The sequence below is a fragment of the Scardinius erythrophthalmus genome, assembly GCF_964197995.2.
Source record: "Scardinius erythrophthalmus genome assembly, chromosome: 15".
In the NCBI taxonomy this organism is placed as follows: Eukaryota; Metazoa; Chordata; class Actinopteri; order Cypriniformes; family Leuciscidae; genus Scardinius; species Scardinius erythrophthalmus.
The window spans coordinates 40,014,567-40,037,066 of record NC_138235.1 but is presented as its reverse complement, the minus strand read 5'-3'; the positions used below and the strand labels follow the sequence as shown (position 1 = coordinate 40,037,066).

The following is a 22,500-nucleotide window of genomic DNA, read 5'->3' as shown; positions in this document are numbered from 1 at the left end:
CAAACAAACGTTATTCCAGTAACGTTAATAGAACGTTCTTTTTAAAGTTATCTGGTCTTTAATAATGTTCTCAAAACGTTAACAGCACAAAAACGTAACAACAAAGCGTTATTTTCCTGAAACGTTTAAGTTGATGTTTTTTAAACGCTAGGCTACTATGTTTTTCAGAACGTTCAGAGAACATTCAAATGTTACATGTTTGCAAAATGGAATGTTATTAAAATGGAATGTTCCCCAACGTTCGTGTAACCAAGAAACATTTAAAACGTTTAGAACGGAACATTCAGAAATGATGTTTCATAATGTAATGTGAACTTTTAAACGTTCTTAGAATACATGTTGTGTTAGCTGGAACACCTGTGAATCTCTATTTAATTATCCGTTGAACTAATCACCGCTCTTTTAATCACTTAGGCCTATATTTCAGAGTTCAAAGACTTCCACTCTATAATAAAGCACAGACTTTAAATCATATATTATTTGAGAGAAGGCTTATCTGAAACTCACCAGCGTTCCTCCAGTGACGCAGGGGTTCTTCTGCTGTTCTGCTATTAAACTGACCCGCAATTCTCCTAATCTTCTGGATGATCCATAATTCATGACGCTTCTGTCTTACAATAAACCTGTGTAATAATGTAAAGTCGGTTTTAAATAAGACACCGGCGTTCATGTGTTGAGGAACACTGTCAGAGCAACTCAACAGAGCAACTCAACAGAGCAACACACTCGCAGAGATTAGAGTGATTAGAGCCTGTGCGCGCGCTCGTGTGCGCGTGCCTGTAAAGCCTCTAATGACAGCTGTCAGTTGTTGTGTGCTCGTGATTTATAAACGCCTTTAATGTAGGATAAAACCCGTTTATCTTCGAATAAAACAGATTTTATTAGACAAGAGTTTGTTTGGACATACAAACTGGCGCAACCCCGTCCTCGCTGTTCAATAAAGCATGTGTCTCATAGTCTAACATGTATCGAAAACTGTTACTTCAGATTCACGTTTGTTCCACTAGCACTAAACACACAAATTACTTGCATTAAATGTTTCACGAAACAGAAACGCAAACAACAGCGACAATGTGTGGAGGATTTGCGCATTTCTGATCTTCACATTAATGTGAGAAAATCATCAAATTTGCGCATTTCTGATCTTCAAACCATATAAATCAAAGCCAAACGGGAACCAAACGAATTTTTTTTTTTCAGTTTGGAGTCAGCGTGGGTCATTTGAAGTGAAAAACTTAATATATAAATGTGAATATATTAGGGCTGTCAAGCGATTACGTTTTTATATCTAATTAATTGATGTGGCGATTAATTTAATTAATCACAAATCAAATTTGGCTTAGAAATTATCCCCAAAAAGATCATTTAAAGTCATTAATGTGTTAAATGAGAAACGCATCAACATAGACATTACAAAAGTAGCTTTAGAAATAAATATTTATTTGATTGAACAGAATTTATTACACATATACTCATAGGCCATGACTTTTCTTTCATAAGCTGCATCTGAATTGGTATTTATATATATACTTACAGACCAAAACAGTTTGGTTACCAACATTCTTCAAAATATCTTTTTTTTTATGTTCTGCAAAAGACAAAAAAGTCACACAGGTTTGTAAGCTGAGTAAATATTGAATTTTCATTTTTGGGCAAACCAATATATATATATATATATATATATATATATATATATATATATATATATATATATATATATATATTTTTTTTTTTTTTATGAAGTTATACACGAGTGATTCATTGAGTCAAAGAAACTGAACCAACAGAGAAAGTTCCACTTACTTATTATTATTACCAAACTGGTTTTCATTCGTCACATGATCATCATTTCCAGACCTCCATTGTGTTCAGTTTTCATTAGTTTAATAAGTGAAGAATGAGTAGATCTGTTATGACTTTTAAAGAAAAGTTTTGGTAACACTTTACAATAAGGTTCATTTGTTAACATTAGTTACTGTATTAATTAACATGAACTAACAATGAGCAATAAATTTTTACGGTATTTGTTAATGTTTGTAAATTTTAGTTAATAAAAATCCAGCTGTTCATGTTAGTTCACAGTGCATTAACTAATGTTAACAAGATTTTAATAAAGTATTAGTAGGCTAAATGTTGAAATTAACATGAACAAAGATTAATAAATGCTGTATAGGGTGAAATCAGGCTGATTGGGACACTTTTTTCATCTCAATGGCAAAAAGTGTCCCAGTAGACCTGAATTCAGTTCACTATTACTTCATGAAAACTAATGCAGTTAGCTAATGAACCTTATAAAGTGTTGTCAAAGTTTCTATAATAATCACATTTCCACCAGAAACGTGAATGTTGACTTATTTTACACAACTCCCAAATCCACAAATGTGCATCATCATCATCATCATCATCATCATCATCATCGTGCTATATTTTCTAAATGTCATAATCATGTGTTAACAAACAAGTATTCACTACTTCAATGAGCTCATTGTTTCTGCATTAAATTATTACATTGTTTAAATTAATACATTTTATTTTAGCTAACTGTGATTTTGTATATGTGCACTTCTGAAATACATAGACAGTTTCCTCTGATATCAGATCTCTGCAAACTGTAATGTGGACTCATGCACTTTCTGTAAAGCTGCTGTGAAATGATGTGTGTTGTGAAAAGCGCTATACAAATAAATGTGAATCATCATCATCATCATCATCATCATCATCATCATCATCATCAGTGCTGTATTGTGTTGGAGTGATTGTTCGTCTTTGGCTCCTCCCCTTTTCTTTCACATGGACAGAAGAACTTCCTGTTGACGCTCGTGCGTCCTGACAATAGATCCTGATACACCAGTCCGAGTTTACATAGAAAAACAGAAACTATTTCACATGACAGCATCAAACTAAACGCTCATCTGAGAGGAGAAACCTGGCGTCCGCTGGATTCAGAGTTTGATCACAGCTGGAGCGAGTTTCCGAGGAGGAGGAATGCCGTTCAGATCTTTGTCTTGGTGTTTTAGACTGTAAATAAACCGTGTTTCTCCCGGTATGGCGGAGGCTCGAGCTGACGAGGACGAGGAGCGAATGCGCGAGCCCGGCGGCGCGAGACGGAGCGCAGGTACGCGCGAGCCAACAAACTTTAATTGTTTTGTTTTTTTTATTAAATGGTTAAAGAAGAAGGGGAAAAAAAACATTAACAACAATTATCGTCATTGTCATAGCCTCGCAACGAACAATTTGTCAACTATACACACACTCCGAGCGGAGAGTTGACGGAACATATTCAACAACAAAACTGTAGGTTAAATAAATGTATGTTTCAGGTTACGTGCCACTTCGTTTTCTTTTTATTTCGTTAAATTAAAGTTTTCACCGCTTCTCTAGTTCATTCTAATGGTGCTTGTGGTGACAAAACTTGTTTTAACTGTGAATATTTCATGGTTTGTTTATTAATATGAGCTCATAAAAACGCATAATAATCTTAAATATTTTCAAATATAAAAATAGGCTATATATATATATATTTTATTTAAAATGTCTGTGTGTATATGTGTGTGTGTGTTACTGTGTGTGTATATATATATAGGATATACAGTAGTCAACATTTGGAGTGAATCAAAAGATATACTTGAATTTTGAATTAACTGTTCTTGTCTTAGGACAACTTTTATGAACTTTTTTTTTGATCCACTTCACTAGTGTGTATATGTGTGTGTGTGTGTGTGTAATGAAGGTTTATTTATCTGTAGGCTGAATGTTGTTTCCTCTTTACTCAGTATGAAATATGAATCTGCTTTGTCCTCAATGGAAACTAACATATGAATATTAGTTTCACTCTAGTGGCTCAACTTTATTGCTTCTGGGGAATTTCTCAACTGTATGTGAAATGACAAGACAGATGTGCGATTCAACCCTCAGTATTCATGACATTTAAATATATTTATGAACTCAAACAGAGAGTTATAGTTTCAGCAGTAATGTTTTTACTTAAGTAATATATTAATTGGAGAAAGCAGCAGCCAAACCTGCAGAGTCATGTGACTCGAGCTCCTCACGTGATCCTTAAATATCCACTAGAGTAATTATGTGGTTTCTCTGTTTCTGTCTCTGGATTGTTGTAAATCACAGCTGTAGTGTCTTAGACAAAAGCTCAGTGAGTTTCTCTCGCAGTAGTTCATGTCAGGATCCTGGCAGTGTGAAGGAACTGACTGTAATAGATAGACTGAGAAATATGTGTGTGTGTGTGTGTGTGTGTGTAGGCCTATAGACAGAGATATGTTCAAGATTTCTTTACAAAATAAAAAACTTCTTAGGCTTTTAATAGTCAATAACTGCTAGAAAATCTGTGGTGTAACTCCATGACATACATTTATGGTGCAAAACATTAGTCATTTGATTATAATTTTCATACTGATGATTTCCATACTCTTAATAAGTCATTCTGGCAATTTGGACAAAACCTCATTTACTTTTCTATTTATGCATTTGCCAGACGCTTTTATCCAAAGCGACTTACATTGAATTCACGGTAAACATTATGTTTTGAATCAGTTGTCACTGATAGTGTGTTAAAGGGATAGTTCACATAAATCTGAAACCTCTGTCATCATTTACTCACCCTCGTGTCATTTCTGTGTGAACTTACCCTTTAAATCTGCTGTTTTCACTGTTGAAGACTGTTATTTATGAACACAAACACAGACTGTGTGATTTGATGCGTTCTGACGTGTGTGTGTGTGTGTGTGTGTGTGCGCTCTTGCAGAACATTCAGACAGAAACAAACCGGATCAGCGCCACTCCAGGTAAGACCAAAGTGTAGAAGATTAGTATTTGATCGAGTGGCTGAGGAAATTATATTATATTTTGTTTTAATTTTAATTTAGTTTTGTTTGTTTTCATTTGTATACAAATTAAAAAGCCTACTTTTAGAATCTTTAATTGTTTTTTTGAGAATGTAGTACGTTTTAAGTCTGTAAATTACTTTTTATTTTTAAATGACAGTAACGAGAATTACTAAAAACAAGTGAACAAAAATCTCTGGATTTATTTTATTTTAAAACTACAATTTGCAGGGAAAATGTAGTACATTGTTTTGAAAATATTGTCACAATGCAAACATTCATAATTATGGAACCTCATTTCCACCATAAATAAAAAAGGCAATTCTGACTTTATTTCTCGCGATTTCGACTGTATTTCTCACAATTCCGACTGTATTTCTAATTCCGACTGTATTTCTCTCAATTCCGACTGTATTTCTTGCAATTCCGACTTTATTCCTCGCAATTTTGACTTTATTTCTCTCAATTCCAAATTTATTCCTCGCAATTCCGAATTTATTTCTCACAATTCCGACTTTATTCCTCACAATTCCGACTTTATTCCTCACAATTCCGACTGTATTTCTAATTCCGACTGTATTTCTCTCAATTCCGACTGTATTTCTTGCAATTCCGACTTTATTCCTCGCAATTTTGACTTTATTTCTCTCAATTCCAAATTTATTCCTCGCAATTCCGACTTCATTCCTCACAATTCCGACTTTATTCCTCGCAATTCCGACTTTATTTCTCACAATTCCAACTGTATTTCTCTCAATTCCGACTGTATTTCTAATTCCGACTGTATTTCTCTCAATTCCGACTGTATTTCTAATTCCGACTGTATTTCTATTTCCGACTGTGTTTCTCTCAATTCCGACTGTATTTCTTGCAATTCTGACTTTATTGCTCGCAATTTTGACTTTATTTATCTCGATTCCAAATGTATTCCTCGCAATTCCGAATTTATTTTTCACAATTCCGACTTTAATCTTCGCAATTCCGACTTTATTCCTCGCAATTCCGACTTTATTCATCACAATTCCGACTTTATTTCTCGCAATTCCGACTTCATTCCTCGCAATCCTGACTTTATTTCTCGCAATTCCGTCTTTATTTCTCGCAATTTTGACTTTCTCACAATTCCGACTTTATTCCTCACAATTCCAACTTTATTCCTCGCAATTTTGACTTTCTTGCAATTCCGATTTTATTTCTCGCAATTCCGATTTTATTTCTCGCAATTCCGAATAATATTTCCTGCAATTATGACTCTTTCTCGCAATTGCGACTTTATCTCACAATTCTGACTTTATTTCACACAATTGTGAGATAGAATGTTGGAATTGCCTTTTTTATGATTTATTCTGTGGTGGAAACAAGCTTCCATCCATAATGATCTTGATTTCCTTCGTTTGACCGATTAAAAAAAGTTTTTCTTCCTCTTGATTTGGGGTGAAATGTGATCTGAGCCTGTGTTAGTAAGCAGTGTTCAGCAAGTCAGAAACCTGATCATTTCTGATCAGAGCTTCATCAGACCAGTGAAGCTCTCCATTCATGTCTGAACATGTAAATGCGATAAGCACAGCAAACTCAGCACTAGTTCCTCCAACTCAGAACTGGAAAAACCTGTTATGTTACAGCAGGGAAAACCATTAACTCTTTTCCTCTATAATCTCCAGAGCGTAATGATTGTCACATCAAACAAAACTCATGCACATGTGTACAGGGATAACACGCCACATTTCTGGCTTTGTTTTGTGACAAATTTTGGCTTACTTCTGCATGTTGATTTACAGTGTGTGTGTTTGATGAAAGTCAGTTTGGGTGTGGTGTGGTTTGTGTTGTGTGACTGTGAAATGTGTTTCCAGTCATGTAACTGGAAAACTGTCAGGAAAACTGGCCTACAGTTCCTGAATAAATGGAAAAACACACTGAGTCCTTTTGTTTCTCTCGCTTTCCCAGCCAAGGCGCTCTGTCCTCCATCAGAGCTGTCATCAAACGCAGTGAGTAGTGTGTGTTAGTCCTGCACAGCTTGATTTGGTGTGTTGTGTATGTTCTGTCAGATGTTTGCATGTGAGTTTGGTTTTTGTGCTTGTGTTTTTTGTTGGAAACTGCGCAGCATCGAGAACGAGCTCTCAAAGTGACCATCTGCGGGAACGGAGGTCAGTTGCTCTTTCTTTCTCTCTGTGTTTATTTAGGTGTTTTCTTTGCCTTGGTTTTGACCTTTCCTTTAATAATCACGTCTGATATCTGACCGCAAGCTCTTTGCTGGCACTTTTGTCTCATTTGTTAACAAATACAGTTGATTTATTTGGGGGGAAAATTGTTGGTTGTGCTGGAATTGATGCCACAACTGAATATTGAAATTTATTTTAATTTGTTAAATGTTTGTTAATTGTTAAACAAAGTTCAATATTATTTTAAAGCAGATTTTGGAAAAAGAATAAAAAACAAAATTGTCTATATAAAATAATGAATGGGCAAAGTTCCATAATTTTTATATGATTGAATAAAATCACTGCGTTCAATATTTTTGGATATTAAAATGTCTTCTCAAAACAGCGTTATTATAGTTAACTAAAACCATTAAAAAATGTCTGTTACTTGAAATAAATTAAATATTAACTCAAATAAAGTGAAATAAAATATAACATAATTAACCTTATTTTATTTCAGCTGGTTGCCAAAGCAACTTTCTCATTTTCATTAAGTTTAACTTGATGTACTAACTAAAACTGAAATAAAAAATAACAAAAACTCAACATGTTAAAAAAAAAAGAAGAAAAAAGAAGACTAATACACACAACAAAATTATTAAAAATGTAACTAAAATTAAAATGGAAAATATAAAAATAAAAACTAATTCAAAATATGAACAAAAAGTATAGTATCTAAATAAAGTGTATTAATAAAATAGTATCTCTGTGATGGTGCTCAAAACTGGCAGGTTATACTGTAGTTATCATTCAACTCAGCTCTCAAGTCATTATTAAAGGGATAGTTCTCCCAAAAATGAAAATTAGCCCCTGATTTACTCTCCCTCAAGTCATCCTAGGTGTATATGACAATCTTCTTTCAGACGAATACAATCAGAGTTATATTAAAAATGTCCTGGCTCTTCCAAGCTTTATAATGGCAGTGAATGGCTGTTGTTTTGAAGTCCATAAAAGTGCATCTATCCATCATAAAAGTGCATCTATCCATCATAAAAGGGCATCTATCATCATAAAAGTGCATCTATCCATCATAAAAGTGCATCTATCCATCATAAAAGGGCATCTATCATCATAAAAGTGCATCTATCCATCATAAAAGTACATCTATCCATCATAAAAGTGCATCTATCATCATAAAAGTACATCTATCCATCATAAAAGTGCGTCTATCCATCATAAAAGGGCATCTATCCATCATAAAAGTGCATCTATCCATCATAAAAGTGCATCTATCCATCATAAAAGGGCATCTATCATCATAAAAGTGCATCTATCCATCATAAAAGTGCATCTATCCATCATAAAAGTGCATCTATCCATCATAAAAGTGCATCTATCCGCACTTTTATAATGAATAGATGCACTTTTATAATGGATAGATGCACTTTTATGATGGACAGATGCACTTATAATGGACAGATGTACTTTTATGATGGACAGATGCACTTTTATGATGGACAGATGCACTTTTATGATGGACAGATGCACTTTTATCATGAATAGATGCACTTTTATGATGGATAGATGCACTTTTATGATGGACAGATGTACTTTTATGATGGACAGATGTACTTTTATGATGGACAGATGCACTTTTATCATGGATAGATGCACTTTTATGATGGACAGATGCACTTTTATCATGAATAGATGCACTTTTATGATGGACAGATGTACTTTTATGATGGACAGATGCACTTTTATCATGGATAGATGCACTTTTATGATGGATAGATGCACTTTTATGATGGATAGATGCACTTTTATGATGGACAGATGTACTTTTAATGATGGACAGATGCACTTATATGATGTATAGATGCACTTTTATCTAGATGCACTTTTATGATGGACAGATGCACTTTTATGATGGACAGATGCACTTTTATGATGGACAGATGCACTTTTATGATGGATAGATGCACTTTTATGATGGATAGATGCACTTTTATGATGGACAGATGTACTTTTAATGATGGACAGATGTACTTTTATGATGGACAGATGCACTTTTATGATGGATAGATGCACTTATATGATGTATAGATGCACTTTTATCTAGATGCACTTTTATGATGGACAGATGCACTTTTATGATGGACAGATGCACTTTTATGATGGATAGATGCACTTTTATGATGGATAGATGCACTTTTATGATGGACAGATGCACTTTTATGATGGACAGATGTACTTTTATGATGGACAGATGCACTTTTATGATGGATAGATGCACTTATATGATGTATAGATGCACTTTTATCTAGATGCACTTTTATGATGGACAAATGCACTTTTATGATGGATAGATGCACTTTTATGGACTTCAAAACAACAGCCATTCACTGCCATTATAAAGCTTGGAAGAGCCAGGACATTTTTTAATATAACTCAGATTGTATTCGTCTGAAAGAAAAAGAATTTCATATAGACCTAGGATGACTTGAGGGAGAGTAAATCATAATTTGGGTGAACTATGCCTTTAACTAGTTGTTTTTAGTTAAGCAGGGAATCAGAGTGAGGAAGGTACAGCGGTGATGTTATATAATAAACTTTGTTACTGATTGTCGTCCCGCAGACGTCCAGAAATCACCATCCTCTCTGCTGAACCGCTGCCGTCCAATACGTGGTTCCCAGGGGCTTCTGGGGCGTTTCCCCCGGCCCCGCCCCCAGCCCCGCCCACATGGGCTGCTGCCGCGGCAACAGTGCAGGTAGGAGGAGCTTGAGGATGCGTGTGTAGAACCCGTCATTTATTTATGTATGTGATTGGTTAATTGATTGATTGGTGCACCTCCTCCCCAGCTCCCGCCTCCTTCATATGAGCAAGTGATCCGAGAAAAGAGCCGAGAACAGAATATTCCCCCTTCGTCTTCATCGTCTTCATCTTCTCGTCTCTCTACCTGCACCATCGCCACACAGACGGACACACACTCGCCCGGCCCACGATCCTCCGCTGCTCGTCCAGGTGAGGTTTCGTTTCACACCTTGTCCTAACTACATGCGAACCCGCAACGTGCAATCTTTTCCATGTTAATCAAGTTTTTGTCCTAACCAGCCGCGACGGCGACACGCGACGATTCTATTTTAGAAACAGTTTCTATCTCTGCGACGACAACAACAGAAAGTATGATAATCTAAGGTACTGTTTCTGTGCTTTATGTGATGTTAGAAGCATCTGTGTGAGTTTGAATATCACTTTGTGTGTCTTTTATAGCCATACTGAAAGCAACGCACCTCAGATCTTCAAAATAAATAAAAGTAAACAAGAGCGTTTCAAACTGTCAACTCATTGTTCGGAGACAAGTGTATTCTATGACAACGATTGTTTCAGTAACTCAGTATGTAATTTTAATAATGTTAAAATGGTGTAATATCCATGAATGTGATTATGTACTTATCTATTTCGTTGCAAGTGCCGGGAGCTTGTCGAGAGAGCCCGCCCACGCGCTCTTCTGATTGGCTGTGATTTTTCCATGTCGCGTCTAGTGTGGATAGACAAATTATTTGTCGCTGAAATCTTAACGCATCGTGTCTGGCTAGGACACGGTGTCAGGCGGCATTTGCAGAAAATTATTTCTGTGTTATAGAAATGTGTCTTTTTCTTCCAGTTCACAAACCCCCCAAACCCCCGCGCCCCTCGTTGCCTCTCAAACACACGTCTGACCCGGACCGGTCCAACCCGAAGCCTCAAGACGTTCAGCACGAGCAGTGTGGCGTTCAGACGGACTTCGATGACATCACCGGTGACATCAGCCCCATAGGCCCCGCCCCCACCACCAAGTTTTCCACCCAGAGCGATCTCAATGACATCACCGGTGACATCAGCCCCATAGGTCCCGCCCCCACCGCCAAGTTTTCCACCCATAGCGACCTTGATGACATCACTGGTGACATTAGCCCCATAGGTCCCGCCCCCACCACCAAGTTTTCCACCCAGAGCGACCTCGATGACATCACCGGTGACATCAGCTCCATAGACTCCACCAAGACTTTCACCCAGAGCAACTTCGATTTCCCAGTCGAACCCATGAAAGAGGAGTCGAGGGCTCGTCCCAGACCTCGACCGCGCTCCGCAGCCGTCCTACAACCCGTCGTTCTGGACCAGCCAATCACGAGGGAGGTCAAAGTTCAGACTCTAGTGCGTCTGAAGGATGACGGGGCCGACAGTGTGTTCGCCGGGTTCGACGACTCTCCGTCGAACATCTCCAGCAAATACCTGCAAGACTTGCTGGAGGTGTTCGGCTCGGACGAAGCGCATGGAGAAAGTCAAGAAAGCAAAGCGAGTGATGTAGAAGAAGAGAAAAATGCGGCTGCTTGCTCTGTCATAACATCTGAACCGTCAGAACCATTAGAACCGTTAAAAAGACCACAACCACGGCCTAGAACTCAGAAATCCAAACCCCAACTCGCCCCAAAACCATCAGTCTTTGATGTTTTTGACACTACCGTTGAGCAAAACCCATCCAAACCCCTGAGTCCACCAGTACCAGCACCCAGACCCCTCCTGAACAAACTCCAGAGTCCGTCAGAGTCGTGTTCATCCACCAAACCTTCACCTGCCACTCGACCTGCCAGTGCATCTCAGAGGAGAAACTCAGAAGGTCAAGCTATAAACACTCCGGTCAAGACGACACCTGTGATGCCGACCGACAGGAACGTCGGAAAACGTGAGTGTTTATGTGACCGGTATGTTGGTGGATCTCTAATTCACTTGCTACTAGGAGTGGCATTTTTATTATCAAAATGGCGATTTGCGATATAAAGTGCAACTAAAGTTTGCTGTGCTTGTGATAATATATCAATATTACTAAAAAAAAAATAATAAACAAATAATTAAATAATTACCATAATAAACAAAATAAGAAATATTATTCCTGTAATATTTCACTATAAAATAAAACAATTGAGTATTTAAGAAAAATGCAATAATAAATAGTAACGTAATAACGATAAATAATATTATAAAATATTATAAAATGTACAAATATATAAACAAAATATAAAAATAATACTAATAATATTGTATTTTACAGTACTGTAAAATTATAATAATATTTATGGCTTTGTTTTGTTTGTTTGTTTGTTTGTTTTTATTTAACGGGACAGATTTAGCTAGAGCACGATTTCATCTGCATGTTAAAAGAATAAAACTACCAAGATTGTAATTGTGTAAAATTATCAATCATCATTTTTAAATACCCGTTATAAATCAAAAATCTGTCAAAGATTTGATGTGGTGAAGCTCATAAAGTTGTAAAATCCAGTATCCAGTTCATCTGCCTGTTGCTTGTAAACACAACTTTTATTCCTGGTGGATATTATGGGTGTATTTTGAGGTGTATTTTGAATGTGTTTAAATCCAGGTCCATCAGTTCCCAAACACTCCCGGCCGCCTCCACCTGTGCTCAGGAATATGGCGTCCCCCTCACAGGTGATCTTATATTTGCTTATAACCCACCCTTATGAGGAAGTTTCCATATTAGCATGAGCATTTCTGAAGTATTTGATGTTGATGATGATGATGTGTGTATTCAGGCCGCTGTGGATGTTTCCAGGGCCGCCAACGCCTCAGTTCCTCCTCTGCCTCCGAGGTACCGCAGCGTTATTCCTCCAGAATGAGGCGTCTGGTTTGTTTTGTCCCATCTGTCATTCTCTCTGTTTGTGTCTCAGACCCAGTGGTGGAAGACTCCTCCCCCTTCGCCCTCCTCCAGTCAAAGTGGCCAAACCTGCAGGCTCCGCCTCCTCCCCTGCTGCAACCAATCAGCTACCAAGCAGCAGAACTCCAAAGAGAGCCCCGCCCCTCCCTCCCCGACCAAAACCAGGACATCCGCTATATAAGCGCTATTCTGTGAGTGTTCTTAGAGTATTTGAGAAGAACTCCAGGTCATTCTTATCCTCTATGACTTTCTTTGTTCTGCAGAAAACAAATTGAGATCCAATTTTCCATACAATGAAAGATTGAAATGATTGTGGCCGTGCACTTTATTCCAAGACTTCTGAAGCAGTGTTTTTTTAATAAAGATGAAATAAAATAAAATATAAATTTTAGATGAAAAACTTTGGCCTTGGCAACTAACTGAAAGGAAATAAGTTTAAGTTGAAGCACTAAAATTACTTGAATTAAAACCGAGATAAACACAAATTAAAGCCATAAAGAAGCACATAAGAAAATTATTAAGATGTAAACTAAAATGAAAACCAAAAATATAAAAATAAAAGCTAATTCAAAATAGAAATAAATGCTATAATAGTATATAAATAATACTAAAATATTGCTGTTATATGATGTTATGTGTGTATTAAAGGCAAAACACTACCCATGTATTTCATGCATAATTTTATGATTTTGGGCTAATTTGTTTCCATAACTTGGTCTTCTTCCAGATTAGTGGAAAGAAAACATCCAAAACACAAATGTTAGTGTTTATTTTATTGCACTTCTATAGATTTTGATTACGATGCATATCTTTAAAGAGTTTGTCCTCCACTTCAGCAGCACTTACAAACACCAAAATTTACAGTGTTGTTCCTGTCTATGTTCTGAAGGTCTTTACTGAGGGGTTTGTTCATATATCACTCACACTGATTTATATAACATTTTATTCCTAAAACGTTTTTTTCTTATCTGTTTCACAGTATTTTCTGAGTTATGCAGTGATAAAAAGAGATATGCAAAATCCCCTCAGTAAAAACATTTAACTCTAATATGTCAACAAAGTCAAACAAGAATTTTGAACCTGGTTTTATCCAGTGTTCAAATATATGTTATGTAAATGAGTGCATATTTAATTGGATATTGCATCATTCACAAATTTAAACTTATAGTACAAAACAATTGTCTTAATTTATATCCAAAATAAACACATTAATGTTTTTTTATTGCACTTTATCAATTTGCGTCTATAGATTTTGAGTATGATACATATCTTTAACCAGTTTATGTTATGCAAATATATGCAAAGAAGTACATATTTAACTGAATAATGCCTCATTCTTATAATACAAAACAATTGTCTTAATTTACTGTGATTAATCTACTGGGGGGAATTATGGCGATATGTATTGGTTAACATTTAGTAGTGTCTTGCCTTAACTGGTAATCTTCCTCCTAGCCGCGGCTCTCAAATGTCACTCATGCTCGTTCAATAAAAAAATGGTGCCTTTAGACAGGCTTTGGCCAATCGTCTTTGGTTCTCACATGTCATGGTTGAATTGCAGGTTGTTATGCTCCAATTTAAAAAACACATCGGCATGTATGATGTTCAGTGAATTAGGTCTGTCCCTAACGCATCATGTCACTCCAGAAGACTTGGAATATAGTGAACAAGTCATGATCACGCCTGTGTGCTTATTGGGAATGTGACTGTATAAATCACCGTCGACTTTGTTCACACATTATATCTTACATTATATCTAACATTAAATCTCTTTGCGCTTCACAGAAGAAAGAAAGTCATAAAGGTGAGAAAATGATGACTGAATGTTCATTTAAATATATTTAAAGAAGGAAGTCTTTAAATAAAACAGAATTGTCAAACACTGTGTAAACAGCAGAATTTATAGTGAATATGATGTTGTTTATGTTTGTGCACTAGAGCAAAGTTCTTCAAGCAGAAACAGAGGAGGAGAATATCAGCAAAGAGCAAGAGGAACCATCGGAGGAAACATCTTTCCATGTCAGTACACAGACACACACACACACACACACACACACACACACACACACACACACACACACATATCCTGTTTTTATATCCTGAAATATCTTCTGCTTTAGGAAGAGGAGCAGCTGATTGTCCTCGATGATACAGACATCCCAGAAACACAGATGAATACACTCCATGACCTCTGCCCCTCAGAGGTCAAAGGTCTAGATGTGACTGTCGGGGGGGTTCAGGTGGAACACACGCCCTCAGAGCAGCAGATCCAACAAAACATGCAAAACAGGTGAAACATAACGAGAAATAACAACATTACAATGGATTATAATTTAAAATGAAAAATAATATCTTGTATTTTTTAATTCAAGATTTAATAAACTATATATATACTGTCAGCTTATTAGAATGATTTCTGAAAGACGTAAGATATCTATCTTACATCTTTCAGAAATCATTCTAATAAGCTGATTTGCTGCTATCTTAACTATAAAAAATAAAGAGAGTAAACATGCACAATTCCTGTATCAGTTCCTCTCTTCCTCTTTCCAGGATTGTTGTGGCCCGTTTTGCATTTGAGGGGGAGGAGGGTGAGCTGAAGTTCAGTGAAGGTGATGTCATCACTCTTGTGGAATATGTAAATGAGGAGTGGGGGCGTGGCATTCTGAACGGACGAATGGGAATCTTCCCTCTCAGTTTCGTCCAGGCTAAAGAGGAAGCTGATGTGTTGCCAGGGAAACCGGTTCTGGAATCTCCTGGTAAATAAACATTCTTCATCTGCATATTTATCAACCATGGACCAATCAGGAGTGAGTTTGACAGAAACTGTGGCCTATATTGAAAGCCAACATTTATTTTTTATATGTCATGGCTGATATTGTCAGTCTGCAATGTAATGTTTTTAATCATAAATTCACTGTAAGTTAAAGCTTACATGTCCAGCTGAAAAACAAATTACTGTTTATTACTATATGCTTCTAATATCTTCTTAATCTATATGATAATAAAAAATCAGTAACACTTTACAAAAAGGTTCATTAGTTAACATTAGTTTACTACCTTAGTTAACATGAACTAAGAATGAACAATACTTCTACAGCATTTATTAATCTTAGTTAATATTAGTTTCAACATTTACTAATACATTATTAAAATCAAAGGTTGTATTTGTTAACATTATTTAATGCACTGTGAACTAACATGAACAAACAATGAACAGCTGGATTTTTATTAACTAATATTAACAACTAATGAACCTTATTGTAAAGTGTTAACGAAACATCTAATTATCACCAGTATGCTTATACTGTAGATATATCATGCATCTCTAGTGTCTGTAAGTAGTTATGACAACTATATAAAAATGGGAAGTATTTGATTGCAAGTGTGTGTTCTCCTGCAGGAGTGAGGAGCAGAGGACGGGCGCTGTATGAGTTCCGTCCGGAGTGTGAGGACGAGCTCTGTCTGAAGGTGTGTGTGATTCACTATTACAGACTCATTCACAATATAAGAAAACTCTTGAGAAAATACATGACAAAAATTATAGAATCTGATGCCCAAACATTTAGCTTTTCACATGTGAATAGTTAAAGGTATAGCGGAGGATTTTCTTTTTCCGGGTGGGTAGTGTAAACTATTGGTCCACCTAAGTGTCAATCATTCTGGTGATATGTTTACGTAAGGCCGTCGTACGTGCTCGTCCCTTAGTTTTCGCTTTCTGCGCATGCGCACTTTCAGGTGTTTATGTTTGGTGAGCTAGAGCTCAGCCATTCATTGAAGCTCGCCGTTTCACCGGGTCCTTTGAAAATGTCTGAGGGTCGCAAGAGAAAAAGTTTGTACGAACTGTATGAGAAGAAGAGAAAGGCCTCAGAAGAGAGAAACAAGATCAGAGTGTTTTTGGGAGATTGTTTCACACGATGGCGTGCGCTGAAAACACAGATTGGGCTTCCCACTGATGCCTCAGTCGCGAAGTTTCTACTCGACAGGTAAAGTTTGGATTGCTATTTGGAGAAAAAGTGCAAATCTTCTTTTGGAAAGTAATCTTGTATGAGCAACTTGTAAACAGAGCGTGCACGAGGAGAACCTCGCACACGTTTAATAGGCGTTCCCTCTCGGGAGCAGGTAGAGTGTTGCGCATGTGCATTTTTTCAAAAAGTGGAGAGGGCGGTTCTTATCTAAAATTCGGAAAGATCCTCCGCTATACCTTTAAATATTTGGGCATAATATTGTATTAATTAATTAAACATAAATCAGAATCAGAAAGAGCTTTATTCACCAAGTGTGCGCAAACACAAGGAATTTGTTGTGGTTTTATTTAAAATATTTATATAATTTTATTTTATTTATTTATTAAAATATTTATATATTTAAATAATATACTTTTATTGAATGTATATAAAATATAATTTTCTTAAAATTAATAATAATATATATTTAATGATATTTACATAATATATATATATATATATAAATGAAAAACATAAGATATTACAATATTTATGTAATATACATACTTTCACATATTTACAGTATAAGGTTTACATAATATATAATTAGAATATATATATATATATATATATATGTGTGTGTAATAAAAATCTAATAATTATTATATAATATACATTCATTTATATAATATATATTTAATGAATATATACATATGTAAACTTATAATTTGAATAGTAAAAAATATATTTAATAAAGATATTAGAATTATAATATATAGAATATAAATATTTTAATTACTATATAATATACATATTTTCATTTATAATGCTTACATAATATATTTAATGAAATTTATATATATATATATATATATATATATATATATATATATATATACATAACAATCTAATAATTACATAATATACATTCTTTCATTTGTATATTATATTTAATGATATATTCATATAATATATATTAATGATTTTATATATATATATATTCTGGCATGGAAATTCATTGTTCAAAAAGACCTGAGCAGAATAAATCTAAGTACACAAAGATCAACAGCATTTATAAGAAATCTGTGTGTGTGTGTTTGTAGGCAGGAGACATAGTGTGTGATTTGGAGGACATGGATGCCGAGTGGTTCTTTGGAGAATCCGGTGGGAAACGTGGCATTGTCCCTAAAAACTACATCCAAGTGTTGCTGGACCCCTGAACCCTGAACTTGTCCTGTCATGTGCCTGAGAGCGTTTCTACATTTTTGCCTTATTTAGATGTAATACACTTAAAGAAGGTCAGTGACGGGATGTGAAGCGTATGGAGATCTCCTGCATTGTACTGACTCCAGTCTGTGTGTGTGTGTGTGTGTGTGTGTGGTCGTATGAATTTGTTTACAGAGTTTTAACCCATATTAAACTCATCCGTTACATAAACATCTCTGTCCTTTTTTTACTTCTCAATCTTTTTGACTCTTTCTGTAGATCAAATTTCAGGATTAACAGCTGAATGTTCTTTTAATGAAGACACTTGAGCCTGCGACTAACAACGACTCTCTATGACTTACGATTTGGTCAGTCACTTTTAGGGCAGAATAGTGATCTTTGAAAATCTTAAAAACTACAATAGGGTTTCAGCGCTGCACACTTGAACCCCTAAAACTGTACAGTTTCACCGTACAAAGGTAAATGAGACCTCGCCTTGACAGCTCTACGGCACATTATGGTGAAAAATGTGGATTCACACTTTAAATCGTGTTATTATTAGTCTCTGTTTTATTTCAGTCGCCGTTAACACAGAATAAAACACACAGACTCACGTCTCTGGGTTTATCAGCTACTCATGATGTATTGTTGCAATACAAAACAAAACATGAAATTAATCCATAATTAGAATAATTATGAGGAGCTCTTGGCCCCGAACAGCCACCGTACAAAAGTTAATACCAGTGATACCACAAGCGATCGTTCAGATCGACACTTCAGATCAAATTAAATTAACAATTCTTCTAAAAAAGGAGGCATTTCATGGACACACACACACGTTCTCATTCACTGAAGGCTGAAGATTTGGTGTAAAGCAAAGTCATAAAACTACATCAGGCTCGTAACACATTTGGTCACACAAATCAGACTTAAAGAAACATCCAGCAACACAATTCAAATATATCGTTTTCGTTCAGCTACAGACGGTCTCACACTCTCAAACGCTTTCAGGTTCAAAGATGCACATGTCTGAAATGAGACTATAATGATGCATCTGAGCAGACGCCAACATCAACATCAACATGTATGTACAGAGAGAGAGAGACAGGTAGGACACAGTGCGGTAAAAATCGAGGTCGCTGGTTTAGTTGAAGCCCTGCGTACAAACACTGACCAGAACGAGAGAAAATTATGATCTGTTAGTAATCGATTTGGAAATTCTTCATGTAAAAATTTCAGTCTGCTTGAAAAGGGGCGATGAAGAGCAGAAATAACCAGATCAATATGAAAAAACTAAGCAACTAAAATTCTGAGAAAAAATGTCATAATTGTGAGATGTAAATTTAGAATTCCGAGGAAAAATGGCAGAATTGTGAGATGAAAATTTAGAATTCCGTGGAAAAATGGCAGAATTGTGAGATGTAAATTTTGAATTCCAAGGAAAAAGTCTGAATTGTGAGATGTAAATGTAGAATTCCGGGGAAAAATGTAAAAATTGTGAGATGTAAATTTTGAATTCCAAGGAAAAAGTCTGAATTGTGAGATGTAAATGTAGAATTCCGAGGAAAAAGTCAAAATTGTGAGATGTAAATTTAGAATTCAGAGGAAAAATGTCAGAACTGAGATGTAAATTTAGAATTCCAAGGAAAAAAGTCTGAACTGTAAGATGTAAACGCAGAATTCCGAGGAAAAAGTCAAAATTGTGAGAAGTAAATTTAGAATTCCGAGGAAAAATGTCAGAAAAATGTCAAAATTGTGAGATGTAAATTTAGAATTCTGAGGAAAAATGTCTGAATTGTGAGATGTAAATTTTGAATTCCAAGGGAAAAAGTCTGAATTGTGAGATGTAAATTTAGAATTCCGAGGAAAAATGTCTGAATTGTGAGATGTAAATTTAGAATTCCAAGGAAAAAATTTGGAACTGTGAGATGTAAATGTAGAATTCCGAGGAAAAAGTCAAAATTGTGAGATGAAAATTTAGAATTCCGAGGAAAAATGTCAGAATTGTGAGATGTAAATTTAGAATTCCGGGGAAAAAATGTCTGAACTGTGAGATGTAAATTTAGAATTCCGAGGAAAAATGTCTGAATTGTGAGATGTAAATTTAGAATTCCGAGGAAAAAATTTGGAATTGTGAGATGTAAATGTAGAATTCCGAGGAAAAAGTCAAAATTGTGAGATGAAAATTTAGAATTCCGAGGAAAAATGTCTGAACTGTGAGATGTAAATTTAGAATTCCGAGGAAAAATGTCAGAACTGAGATGTAAATTTAGAACTCTGAGGAAAAATGTCTGAATTGTAAGACGTAAATTTAGAATTCCGAGGAAAAAAAGTCTGAATTGTGAGATGTAAATTTAGAATTCTGAGGAAAAATGTGGGAAAAATGTCTGAATTGTGAGATGTAAATTTAGAATTCCAAGAAAAAAAGTCAGATTTGTGAGATGTAAATTTAAAATTCCAAGAAATAATCTGAATGTGAAATCGGATTGGACTGAAGAAAATTAGTGCACGTAAACAAACTGCGATGGTTGCTATGTGGTTGCTAAGGTGTTCTGAGTGTCTATGGGACCTTTTTCACCTGTTTTACCCTTTAATGTTAGAATGTTAGATTACAGGACTGAAGATGCAGAGAGATGGTGTTCTGGTCTGGTCTCAGTGTTGAGGTTATTGGTGTCGATCAGGGTTTCTTCTTCTGCGCCTCCAGAGATTTCTCAGTTTACTGCCAGCTGTGATCTACTGTGCCATTCTTTGAAGTTCCTTACAATAACATTTAAGTAACACAGTGTTAGGATCTGATACACAGTAATTTATATTTTAAGGCTACAATCAGTGAGATTTTTTAGACATGATGTTACCATGGAGATGATCCACCTGTAAAAGAGGAAAAGAGACACAATGTTTCAGCTGAAGGTAATTATGGGGTGTAGTGTGTAGTGTGTGTGTGTGTGTGTGTGTGTGTGTGTGTGTGCGCTTTTCACCTCAGCCTCTGCTGCCGTGCTGTGGTGTATTATTTCTGATTCAACACCGTCTTCCATCTCACACGCCATGTTGGTGTCCATCACAGCATCGTCCTGCTCACACACAAGTTCATGACAACAGGTCAGTTCTGTGTGTGTATGTGATTGTGAGTGTGTGTATGTGTTTGAGTGTGTGTCCTCACCTGCACCCAAGGGTGTTCCAGCACCTCGTCAGCTGTGTAACGAGCACCAACATTCACTTGTAGCATCTTACCAATTAAATCCTGCAAAAGACATTTAACCAATCAGCTGCTTCGACTGACCTCATGTAACGCATATCAGCCAATCAGCTCCACAGATTTCTTGATCTGATTCCATTTTAATTCACAAGCTCGAATTCAAACCAATGGGAAATCAATGGAAGCCCATTTCCATCACATAAGACAAACAAATCATGCTTTTCCAAATCTTAATTATGGCATTAAAAAGTCATAAAAAGTAAAAAAAAGAAAAGAAAAATCTACTGTAATAATTATGACACAATAAATCAAAATTATGACAAAGTCATACTTCTGTCAGGGCCACTATTGTCGAATACGATTGACAATTAGCATCCAATTTGGATTGGCGGTCTGGTTCTGTTCTGTTCAGCCTAGCATGGATAAGAGCAGCAATAACCCTCATTAGGGGAAACAGAACAGAACCAACATGAATGTATTGCAGATATCATTCATTAATTTTAATGTAGAGGTGAATCAGAATGCCAAATCCTGACTGAGACAGGAGGAGCTGGGGAGGGAGGAGGGTAATGCGCTCCTGAGAAACGCCACAGCTGCTGATAACACTGAAGGAGCTTATATATGCATACAGTGATGGGTGTCATATTCCTATAGGTAGACATGGATCAGCTGGAAATTAAAACTGACAAATTTGATACTTAGCCATAACAGATAGAAATAACATCAAAAAGTCCAAATTGACACACTAAATCAAAATTATGACAAAAAGTCACAATTATAACATACTTATAATTATGAGATACTAAATCAAAATTATGTAAAAATGTTCAAATTATGACATACTAAATTAAAATTATGACAAAGTCATACATGCGCGGACCTTAGCAGAGGCGCTGATGTGAGTGTGTGTGTGTGTGCAGACCTTAGCAGAGGCGCTGATGTGAGTGTGTGTGTGTGTGTGTGTGCAGACCTTAGCAGAGGCGCTGATGTGAGTGTGTGTGTGTGTGTGCGCGGACCTTAGCAGAGGCGCTGATGTGAGTGTGTGTGTGTGTGCAGACCTTAGCAGAGGCGCTGATGTGAGTGTGTGTGTGTGTGTGTGCAGACCTTAGCAGAGGCGCTGATGTGAGTGTGTGTGTGTGTGCAGACCTTAGCAGAGGCGCTGATGTGAGTGTGTGTGTGTGTGTGTGTGTGTGTGTGTGTGTGTGCAGACCTTAGTAGAGGCGCTCATGTGAGTGTGTGTGCAGACCTTAGCAGAGGCGCTCATGTGAGTGTGTCTGTGTGTGTGCACGCAGACCTGTGTGTGTGTGTGTGTGTGCAGACCTTAGTAGAGGCGCTCATGTGACTGTGTGTGTGTGTGCAGACCTTAGCAGAGGCGCTCATGTGAGTGTGTCTGTGTGTGTGTGTGTGTGTGTGTGTGTGTGTGTGTGTGTGTCTGTGTCTGTGTGTGTGCAGACCTGT

The 22,500-nt window shown here is 36.3% G+C and overlaps 2 protein-coding genes across 2 annotated transcripts in view; one reads left to right on the top strand and one right to left on the bottom strand.

Moving 5' to 3' along the window:
* The first annotated feature begins 2,819 nt into the window (after positions 1-2,819).
* On the top strand, positions 2,820-19,336 carry LOC308703700 (uncharacterized protein). The gene is made up of 15 exons (XM_081387467.1): positions 2,820-3,115; positions 4,760-4,799; positions 6,783-6,823; positions 6,940-6,982; positions 9,615-9,747; positions 9,839-10,001; positions 10,645-11,703; positions 12,400-12,467; positions 12,572-12,627; positions 12,707-12,884; positions 14,632-14,712; positions 14,814-14,983; positions 15,247-15,452; positions 16,097-16,164; positions 17,744-19,336. Exons 1-15 carry the CDS (start codon positions 3,046-3,048, stop codon positions 17,858-17,860), a joined length of 2,493 nt encoding a protein of 830 aa, XP_081243593.1. The 5' UTR covers positions 2,820-3,045; the 3' UTR covers positions 17,861-19,336.
* A 1,336-nt stretch (positions 19,337-20,672) lies between these two features.
* Positions 20,673-22,500, bottom strand: part of LOC308703265 (serine/threonine-protein kinase DCLK2) — a gene marked incomplete at both ends in the record, with an annotated part of 17,517 nt that continues 15,689 nt past the window's right edge. The window contains 3 exons of the mRNA XM_081386586.1: positions 20,673-20,717; positions 20,825-20,917; positions 21,007-21,087. Coding sequence (XP_081242712.1) covers positions 20,673-20,717; positions 20,825-20,917; positions 21,007-21,087 — 219 coding nt within the window. The remainder of the gene's footprint in view (positions 20,718-20,824; positions 20,918-21,006; positions 21,088-22,500) is intronic.